Source organism: Salmo salar, chromosome ssa29 (genome assembly GCF_905237065.1).
Source record: "Salmo salar chromosome ssa29, Ssal_v3.1, whole genome shotgun sequence".
In the NCBI taxonomy this organism is placed as follows: Eukaryota; Metazoa; Chordata; class Actinopteri; order Salmoniformes; family Salmonidae; genus Salmo; species Salmo salar.
In genome coordinates, this window is record NC_059470.1 from 10584040 (window position 1) to 10594612 (window position 10573).

General features: G+C 42.8%; 2 protein-coding genes across 15 annotated transcripts in view; both read left to right on the plus strand.

Moving 5' to 3' along the window:
• LOC106590114 (sickle tail protein homolog) overlaps positions 1 to 3133 on the plus strand; it is a 216781-nt gene extending 213648 nt beyond the window's left edge. For 13 of the 14 annotated variants that reach the window (XM_014180705.2, XM_014180701.2, XM_014180695.2 and 10 more), the window contains 2 exons: positions 59 to 199; positions 1446 to 3133. In XM_014180705.2, the coding sequence (XP_014036180.2) occupies positions 59 to 199; positions 1446 to 1973 (669 nt within the window). In that variant the 3' untranslated portion in view covers positions 1974 to 3133. The remainder of the gene's footprint in view (positions 1 to 58; positions 200 to 1445) is intronic. The other variant, XM_014180706.2, reaches the window with a different exon arrangement.
• Positions 3134 to 3169: 36 nt separating this feature from the next.
• Positions 3170 to 7078, plus strand: LOC106590116 (uracil nucleotide/cysteinyl leukotriene receptor). The gene is made up of 2 exons (XM_014180711.2): positions 3170 to 3596; positions 5713 to 7078. Exons 1-2 carry the CDS (start codon positions 3307 to 3309, stop codon positions 6686 to 6688), a joined length of 1266 nt encoding a protein of 421 aa, XP_014036186.2. The 5' UTR covers positions 3170 to 3306; the 3' UTR covers positions 6689 to 7078.
• Positions 7079 to 10573: the final 3495 nt, after the last annotated feature.

Below are 10573 nucleotides of genomic sequence, written 5' to 3' on the forward strand. Positions count from 1 at the left end.
TATGGTGTTCTGTTTTTTTTTTTTTTTCTTGTTTTGTTTCGTTTGGATCCTCTTGCAGAACGCAACCAGTGTCGCTTCCCCAACTAGTCGGATGCCAGTGCCCCTGTCTGCGAAGTCCAGGCAGTCACCAGGGACTACTACTGACAAAGCAGGAAAACAGCAAAAGCTACAGGACAGCACTCAGAGGCAGTTTCGACAGGTAGTTTTACTATAGGGCTTTACCAGAGACCATAGGGACTAGAGGGAACACACCTGTATAGTGAACACAGGACATAGAAAACAAAGAGGCCTGTGCTAAGGGGAAAAAATATTTAAACAACCAAAGCTGTGAGATTTGAAATGTTTCGTTTAAATGGGATTGAGGTGGCCATTTTGGCTTCTGTTGATGTTTTCTCTCGATCTACTCTGACTGAAAGGCATGTTTGAATCTTGACTGTTACCCCCATAACATCATCGTACTGTATGCTTGTGCATGGTCCACACTGCTCATGGCGGCTTTTGCTGTGTTGGTGACATGAAAAAAATGTAAATGGAAAAGAGAAAGACAAAACAGATATACCCTGTCATTGACTGAGTTCTCCATCACATCCCGTTTCCATCACAGCTGAGTTCCTAAACAGTGTTGTCAACCAACCCCAGGATGCTTTACTAAACTGATACTTCCGATTGGCCACGCTCCCTCCTACCCTCAATGCACCTCTACTAAACCCAAGCAGCCTACCCGATGCGCTCCTTTCTTTTCACAGTGCACAGTTACTAAAGAACACTTTAATATCCCTCCCTCCAACACTGGTGGAACCAGCCGGATCGCTGCGTTCACCATTATATTTAACTTCAACAGAATGGTGAATGCAACGATAAGGCTGGTTCCACCAAGCTACCTTCCTCCCTTCTCTTGATGCTCATCTACCACTCATCTCTCTTCCTTGTAGTAGCAATCAATGCAAATATTCGCCCCTACTGCTCCCGATATGCACTTGTATGTCTTCCACCCTCAAAAATCTCTCCTCTTTTATCTAACATTTTCCTCCCCAACCGAGATGCATCTCTGGTTTTGCCCTCCTCTCAGTTGTCTCCACTTCTCAGAAAGCTTGACAATCACTCTAACACACAGGCAGCACCTAGAGATGCCCCCCACCCCTATCTCCAACCCCCTCCCTTTATCCCTCCTTCCATCCTTTCAATATTTTCTTTCCACTTTTAAATGAATAGTGTGCTTCTCAGTTACTGTGCCTCAAGTAACCCAGTAAACATGGACTGTAGCTAGTTTGAGCCGTTTTGTGTGTCTATTAGTTATCTTAGTAGTAATAGGTTTGTTTGTGTGATTGTTTAATGTCTATAACTTTAGTGAAGTCAATGTTGTCTTGCATTTTTTACATTTGTTACCTTAAATCACCCGTTCCCTTTTTGACAACCAGTCTTTGTTCTGGCATCTCTGTTTGCAGGCTAACGGAAGCGCTAAAAGAGCGGGGGGGGATCATAAAACTACTTCCCCTACTGTACCTGCCTCTAAAATCCCAGCTTTTTATCCTAGCTCTGGTAAAGGCAGCACCTCCCAGTCTGCTCCAAACTCAGATGCTACTAACCCTATTAACCTTTCCTCCTCCTCCAACTCCTCCTCTTCCTCCCCCCACACCACCAAGTCCTCCATCCCATCCCCTCATGCCCCCCGCCACCCTGGCTCGGCCCTCTCCACTTTCTCCCACATCCCCTCCCTCTCTAACGGTTCCTCCCTCAAACTCCCCACACCCTCTCACACAGGTAAAGCTCTCTCGTTCTCCTCGCAGACTCAAAACGGTCGAGCACCCTCCTCCTCCTCCTCCCCCTCCCCTCTGTCGCCCACCCCGTTGGGCCCGGGTGTGAAGAGCATCCGCACCATACACACCCCCAGCTTCACCAGCTACAGGCCCCAGAACGGCAGCAGCGGCAAATCCTGCATCCCAACCGCCACAGCAGCCAAGGACTCCACTTAGCTCCCGTACAGTAGCCCCGTTTGGGTTACTTCTCTCAATCTCATTATTCATGTTTTTGTTGTTGTTTATTGGTTTGTATTTTATTATTGTAAAAAGCGTAATGGATGCACTTCCCCCCACCATTCATATTTCAATTTGATTTGACACACGCATACTCACACCGATGCTTTGACTTCGTTTTAAGTTGCATTTTCCATTGGCTAAACTTGAACCCTGATTTTAAAAAGGCGTATTAGAGTACCGAGTAAATAGTTTTAAAAAGAAAAACAAAGAAGTGATATAGTTTTACTGCTTCGTAGGTTATGTGGAAGCTCTCGCTTTCTCAATTCGCTACTAAAAACGGTATTGAAAATATATTTTTCTTACAGTATCTAAGAATGGAAAAAATATGAAGTTGATGTACAATCACTATGACCATGTGAAATATTATATATGTTTTATTTTTGAAAACCAGAGACTGGATAACCATAGTATATTTTGCTCTTACATTATTTCTTATGTTGCCCAACATTGAGCATAGCCCTAGTAAATGCCTTTTATGAGTGCATACTGTACCGTATGTATAAAGACGTTTACAGTGAACTGCATTGACTTCTATTTTGTTAAGAATATCATGCACTGCCAATTTATTTTTAGGAGATAAAAAAAAAAAATGATTTTAAGGAGGTTTATGAGATTTTTTTTCTTTCTGTAGTTATTGTGCCTATTTGCCAAAGTTATGACATTTCCTGACTGTATTACTGTAACCATGACATACCAAGTGAGAACTCTACGACACACTCGAGGTGTGATGGCTCAAGTCTTTACCTTCGACAGCTTTACTGGAGGTCTCTTAAGTTCATGTTTATTGGTGTCTAAATGTATACAGTACTAAAACACAAAAGTCATTGATGAACTGTTCTACCACGTGTACATAAATACTTCTAATAAGAACTTTAGTAGTTTTGTTAACATACCAAAGTTTATTTGTATGCATGCCTTTAAGATGCTTTAGGAGAGGGGAAAGAAGAATTATGTTTGCACAGATAGATTTTGTAAATATTTTGGTTTTCTCTCATTTTTGTAAAGCTTTAAACCATACTACATAAAAAGCAATGTGGTAAACAAAGGAATAATTGTGTTGTAATAAAAACAATAAAGGTCTGCATGCTTGTAATGCATTTGAGGATGTTTCTACTCACTTCTAGTTTCTCTCCTTTCGCTCTCAAGCCTGTACACAGTTCCGACCATGTACCAAGCAGAACTGAATGATGTATAATCTGTTTCATTACATTAACTTGAACAGGTGTCAGCGAGTGGTCAGGCCACATAATGGCAGCGTTCCAGGCTGACTATGTTGCAGATGCACGCCAGATCTCACAATGCCTGGACAAGTGTTCTATCATATCAGTTAACCCCATCATATGATATAGCAATCGGATGCTTGATGAAACGGCACAAAACCAAGTGGATGCAATGCGATGTCTGCAATGTAGTTGGCCTGGAACGTCACCGATGCTTTGAGGGTGTGAAAACTGCAGAGGAGGAGAGGCAAATTAACCTTTGCGAATACTCTAAGAGTAAGAACAACAGAACTACTCTTACCTCAGTCGAAGATCTCTTACCTCAGCAAAGAGCCTACTGGTAAGTATATTATTAGAAGTGGTTATTTACTATTTAAATATGATGTAACTCATGTATAATAATGTCCTATTTCAAATGAAGTGAAGTTGATTTTAAAGTTCAAGTTTAAAGGGGAGACCTGCAGTTGATAAATCCCAGTTTGGACTTCATTATAACTTGGGTGTTATGATATTTACCCATTTGATTCTTGAAGAATATAACTTAGAAATGCTTCATGAGCTTAGGTTCAACTGTCTTACCCGGTCAGAACCAAAAATACTCAATTGTTTTGTAAACAATGTAATTGCAAACAAACATTAAAATATGGTTAAAGAGCAATTGCCCCTAAAAAGCAACTTCTTGTTTTGAAAATGACCTCATTTTGATATGAGTCAGAAACATGTATTCTAGTGTCAAATTTGACTACAAAGTGTAAACAGGATAATTTTTTTAATCATAAACAGTCTCTTCCAAAACTGAGATAATAGGAATAAATTGTATGTCACGGAATGAAGGGTTGTGTACCGTAACAGATTTCCATGGGTTGGGTTTATTTTAATCCTGCCTACAGCTGGCAGCACCCAAGTAATCATCAATTCAGAGCGCAGCTGCACATGACCGGATTTAATTTCACCTAACTTGCTTACAACTTTTTCCATGTGGTTTCTTCTTTCACAGACTATATGAAATGATGACCTCTTCCTAAATATTTGGTCAAATTATTAATTTTGTGTATGGTTTCCTAGAAACAATGGTGACTCAACTTACCCCACTCTCACCTAAAATGCTTTTTGTCAATTGTATACACCTGGAGAAACAAACTTTTATTTATCGGCTAGCACTCATAATAGGATAGGATAGGATTAACTTTAATGTCCCCAAGGAGAAATTGTCTTAGACACACAGTGCTGCTGTATACAAAAATAGACACTGGTTACTACAAACTTAACATACATTGCACGTTATCTCTGTCATACACAATGTACATGTCTCGTTTCGCTCAAATAACCACCATTTGAATCACTTCCTCATAGTTCCTATGTAGTTCTCTACAGATAACCACCCTATTCTGTTTTTGAAACGGTTAGTGGGTGACAGGAAGGCTATATTTGCTACAGGAAGGCTATATTTCCTATGTAAAGTACCTCTTGTTGATGCTAAAGTAATCACTTGAGTTATGTCCCAAATGGCACCCTATTCCCCATAGGCTTCTGGTAAGAAGTAGTGCACTGCATAGCAATGGGGTGCCATATGAGATACACAGGCTTGGGTTATATGATACAATGTAGACTTCACAAATGAAACCACAGTTATGTGTAACAACAGAATCATTCACAACTCACACTAAAAACACACTAAAACACTATTTTTTAAAGGTTCTATAAAAAACATGTTCATACGGTTCTATATAGAACCATTAAAAAAGGCTCCATATATCACCCAAAAAGGGTTCCACTGTGGTTACAACCCTTTGTGGGGCAAAATACAATAATTTTTTATGGTTCTTTACTGAACCTTTATGGATACTGGTTCTGTAAAGAACATTTCTCAATCTCTAATGTTCTTTGTAGAACCACACAGGGTTTTTTATTCTGGTTAAATAGTCATATTGTTAAAGTTCCATAGGTTTTATAATTGTGTTAATTAACAAGTTGAAACAGGTGCGCTAGCTCTTGTCCCTGAGAGAATTGAGTCCTACTGACTTAGTCACCTATTCTCAATTGACATAAGGCCATTTGTGAGTCTTTCACAAGACACAATCACTGGCCATGGTCATATATAACATGCAATAGCGTAAAACAGATTTGATGGAATGACACTCTCACTCATGGTTGCACAAAAAAAAGTTGTGCTCAAATCCCGCCCCAAAATATTCAAACGAGCCGCTGACCCTGCATTTAACCAAAACAGGAAATAACCCTTTTTTTAACTGCAAAGAACCATTGAAGGGCTCACAGGGTTCTTTTGGTCAGTATGGTTCCATGTAGAACCATCAACCTTCCCAAAGAACCCTTGAGGAAGCCAATGTTTTTTGTGTACAACTGCAGGGATCCCTCTCTCAATCTCAGACCCTGCGCTGTTATCATGTAGACTATAGTGTGTTCTTTTCTCTTTGTATCTTTGCTATGTCCTATAGGCTAAGAGACAACAGAATAATGATGAACTACACTGAGGAAGCGAGACATGGCTTTCACACCAAAGGTTCCCACCATGAGAACATCATGTTTGCTAGCTTTTACATCTTGGTCTTTGTGGTCGCCGTGCCTGGCAACATTTTGGCATTGTGGGTGTTCTGTCGTCAGGCTGGCACCTCACCCTCAAAGCTCTTTCTAAAGCACCTGGCCATAGCAGATGTCTCCTACGTGCTAATCTTGCCCATGCGGATGGTCTACCACTTCTCAGACAGCCGCTGGCCCTTTGGAGAGGTCCCCTGTCACCTGGTGGGGTTTCTCTTCTACCTCAACATGTACTGCAGTCTTTACTTCATGACCTGCATCAGCCTGGACCGCCTCTTGGCCCTGGTCCTACCGCTCAAGTCACAGTCAATGAGGAAGGCTTCATATGCCAGAGTGGTCGTGGTAATCCTGTGGGTCACAGTGACCGTGTCTACGGCTCCCATGCTATTCTCCAAAAAACAAACGATGATTCAGGTTGACAACACAACCGTGGTTATGTGTAACCAGCTGTACTTGGAAAAGACTTCTCCCAAAGCACTGGCGTCAACCATGGTGGCGTTTATTATTCCTCTGGTCACTATAGTGGTCTCCTATATATTAATCCTATTGAAGCTGAGGGGCATCAAGCAACAGGAGGGAAACCCAATCAGAGACAAGGCCATCAGGATGATCATTCTCATCATGGTGAACTTCCTGGTTGCTTTTGTGCCATATCACTTGAACCGTTTCATCTACATCGAGAGACACACTCATAGCGACATGGAAACTGCGTCCATTGAGGCTCTGGCACTAGCCAACCGAGTCACTTCCGCACTAACCTGTTTGAGTGGAGCTTTGGATCCTATTATGTACTTTTTTTTGGCAAGGACTTATCAAAGTAAACTGCTGCAGCTGTTCTGTAAAGACAGGAGAGCGGACCAGCCAACCACAACCTGATCTATGATCAGGTCCTGCCGGTACATAATCATTTTTATTTTGAAAGGCTAAACTGATCCTAGATCAGCACTCCTCCTGCTCTGAGACCAGTACAAGTGTATGCTTGCAGTGATTCAATTACTATTTAATATTACAATGGCAATGTACAGTGTTGAATCCTACAGTATGATCTCATTGTGGTGTTGTGCAATAAAGGCTACATGCAAATATCTTATTAAAAGAAATGGTTGGTAGGCCTATGGCCCTGTATGAAAATGAATCTTATTTCTAGGTTGTTTTACCATTGCTGTTATTGTATGCATACAATTATTGTATAGTGTAGGCATATAGGTATGCCTATTATTAAACTTTTTGGCTAAATTAATAAATAAAATAAAATGTTATTTGTCATATGCACATGTTTAGCAGATGTTATTGCAGGTGTAGTGAAATGGTTGCATTTCTAGATCCAACAGTGCAGTAATATCTAACAATTTCACAAAAATACACACAGATCTAAAGTAAAGGAATGGAATTAAGAATATATAAATATTTGGACGAGCAATGTCAGTGGCATAGACTAAGTTACAGTAGAATAGGATAGAATACAGTATATACCTACGAGATGAGTAATGCAAAATATGTAAACATTATTAAAGTGACTAGTGTTCCATTTGTAAAGTGGCCAGTGATTTCAAGTCTATGGGCAGCAGCCTCTAATGTGCTAGTGATGGTTATTTAACAGTCTGATGGCCTTGAGATAGAAGCTGTTGTTTAGTCTCTCGGTCCCAGCTTTATTGCAACTGTACTGACCTCGCCTTCTGGATGATAGCGGGATGAACAGGCAGTGGCTCGGGGGGTTGTTGTCCTTGATGTTCTTTTTGGCCTTCCTGTGACATCGGGTGCTGTAGGTGTCCTGGAGGGCAGGTAGTTTGCCTCCGGTGATGCATTGGGCAGACCGCACCACTCTCTGGAGAGCCCTGCGATTGCGGGCGGTGCAGTTGCCGTACCAGGCGGTGATACAGCCCAACAGGATGCTCTCGATTGTGCATCTGTAAAAGTTTGTGAGGGTTTTAGGTGCCAAGTCAAATTTAATCAGCCTCCTGGGGTTGAAGAGGCGCTGTTGAGCCTTCTTCACCACACTGTCTGTGTAGGTGGACCATTTCAGATTGTCAGTGATGTGTAAGCCGAGGAACTTGAAGCTTTTCACCTGCTCCACTGCGGTCCCCTCAAAGTGGATAGGGGCGTGCTCCCTCTGCTGTTTCCTGAAGGTCCACGATCAGCTCCTTTGTTTTGTTGATGCTGGGTGAGAGGTTATTTTCTTGGCACCACACTCCCAGGGCCCTCACCTCCTCCCTGTAGGCTGTCTCGTCATTGTTGGCAATCAGGCCTACAACCGTTTGTCTCGTTTGCAAACTTGATGATTGAGTTGGAGGCGTGTGGCCACGCAGTCATGGGTGAACAGGGAGTACAGGAGGGGGCTGAGCACGCATCCTTGTGGGGCCCAAGAGTTGAGGATCAGCGAAGTGGATGTGTTGTTTCCTACCTTCAACACATGGGGGGGCAGCCCGTCAGGAAGTCCAGGACCCAGTTGCACAGGGCAGGGTTCAGGTCGATGGCCACGAGCTTAATTTTTTTATTTCACCTTTATTTAACCAGGTAGGCAAGTTGAGAACAAGTTCTCATTTACAATTGTGACCTGGCCAAGATAAAGCAAGCAGTTTGACACATACAACAACACAGAGTTACACATGGAGTAAAACAAACATACAGTCAATAATATAGTAGAAAAATAAGTCTATATACAAAGTGAGCAAATGAGGTGAGATAAGGGAGGTAAAGGCAAAAAAGGCCATGGTGGCGAAGTAAATACAATATAGCAAGTAAAACACTGGAATGGTAGATATGCAGTGGAAGAAAGTGCAAAGTAGAAATAGAAATAATGGGGTGCAAAGGAGCAAAATAAATAAATACAGTAGGGGAAGAGGTAGTTGTTTGGGCTAAATTGTAGATGGGCTATGTACAGGTGCAGTAATCTGTGAGCTGCTCTGACAGCTGGTGCTTAAAGCTAGTGAGGGAGATAAGTGTTTCCAGTTTCAGAGATTTTTATAGTTCGTTCCAGTCATTGGCAGCAGAGAACTGGAAGGAGAGGCGGCCGAAGGAGGAATTGGCTTTGGGGGTGACCAGAGAGATATAGCTGCTGGAGCGCGTGCTACAGGTGGGTGCTGCTATGGTGACCAGCGAGATGAGAAAAGGGGGAACTTTACCTAGCAGGGACTTGTAGATGACCTGGAGCAAGTGGGATTGGCAACGAGTATGAAGCGAGGGCCAGCCAACGAGAGCGTACAGGTCGCAGTGGTGGGTAGTATATGGGGCTTTGGTGACAAAACGGACGGCACTGTGATAGACTGCATCCAATTTATTGAGTAGGGTATTGGAGGCTATTTTGTAAATGACATCGCCGAAGTCGAGGATTGGTAGGATGGTCAGTTTTATGAGGGTATGTTTGGCAGCATGAGTGAAAGATGCTTTGTTGCGAAATAGGAAGCCAATTCTCGATTTAACTTTGGATTGGAGATGTTTGATGTGAGTCTGGAAGGAGAGTTTACAGTCTAACCAGACACCTAGGTATTTGTAGTTGTCCACATATTCTAAGTCAGAACCGTCCAGAGTAGTGATGCAGGATGGGTGGGCAGGTGCATGCAGCAATCGATTGAAGAGCATGCATTTAGTTTTACTTGTATTTAAGAGCAGTTGGAGGCCACGGAAGGAGAGTTGTATGGCATTGAAGCTCGTCTGGAGGGTAGTTAACACAGTGTCCAAAGAAGGGCCAGATGTATACAGAATGGTGTCGTCTGCGTAGAGGTGGATCAGAGACTCACCAGCAGCAAGAGCGACATCATTAATGTATACAGAGAAAAGAGTCGGCCCAAGAATTGAACCCTGTGGCACCCCCATAGAGACTGCCAGAGGCCCGGACAACAGGCCCTCCAATATGACACACTGAACTCTATCAGAGAAGTAGTTGGTGAACCAGGCGAGGCAATCATTTGAGAAACCAAGGCTGTTGAGTCTGCCGATGAGGATGTGGTGATTGACAGAGTCGAAAGCCTTGGCCAGGTCAATGAATACGGCTGCACAGTATTGTTTCTTAACGATGGCGGTTAAGATATCGTTTAGGACCTTGAGCGTGGCTGAGGTGCACCCATGACCAGCTCTGAAACCAGATTGCATAGCGGAGAAGGTGAGGTGGGATTCGAAATGGTCGGTAATCTTTTGTTGAGTTGGCTTTCGAAGACTTTAGAGAGGCAGGGTAGGATAGATATAGGTCTGTAGCAGTTTGGGTCAAGAGTGTCCCCCCCTTTAAAGAGGGGGATGTCCGCAGCTGCTTTCCAATCTTTGGGAATCTCAGACGACACGAAAGAGAGGTTGAACAGGCTAGTAATAGGGGTAGCAACAATTTCGGCAGATAATTTTAGAAAGAAAGGGTCCAGATTGTCTAGCCCGGCTGATTTGTAGGGGTCCAGATTTTGCAGCTCTTTCAGAACATCAGCTGACTGGATTTGGGAGAAGGAGAAATGGGGAAGGCTTGGGCAAGTTGCTGTGGGGGGAGCAGTGCTGTTGACCGGGGTAGGGGTAGCCAGGTGGAAAGCATGGCCAGCCGTAGAAAAATGCTTATTGAAATTCTCAATTATAGTGGATTTATCGGTGGTGACAGAGTTTCCTATCCTCAGTGCAGTGGGCAGCTGGGAGGAGGTGCTCTTATTCTCCAAGGACTTTACAGTGTCCCATAACTTTTTTGAGTTTGTGTTGCAGGAAGCAAATTTCTGCTTTAAAAAGCTCGCCTTGGCTTTTCTAACTGCCTGTGTATATTGGTTTCCAACTTCGATGCTAATGTATGCATTA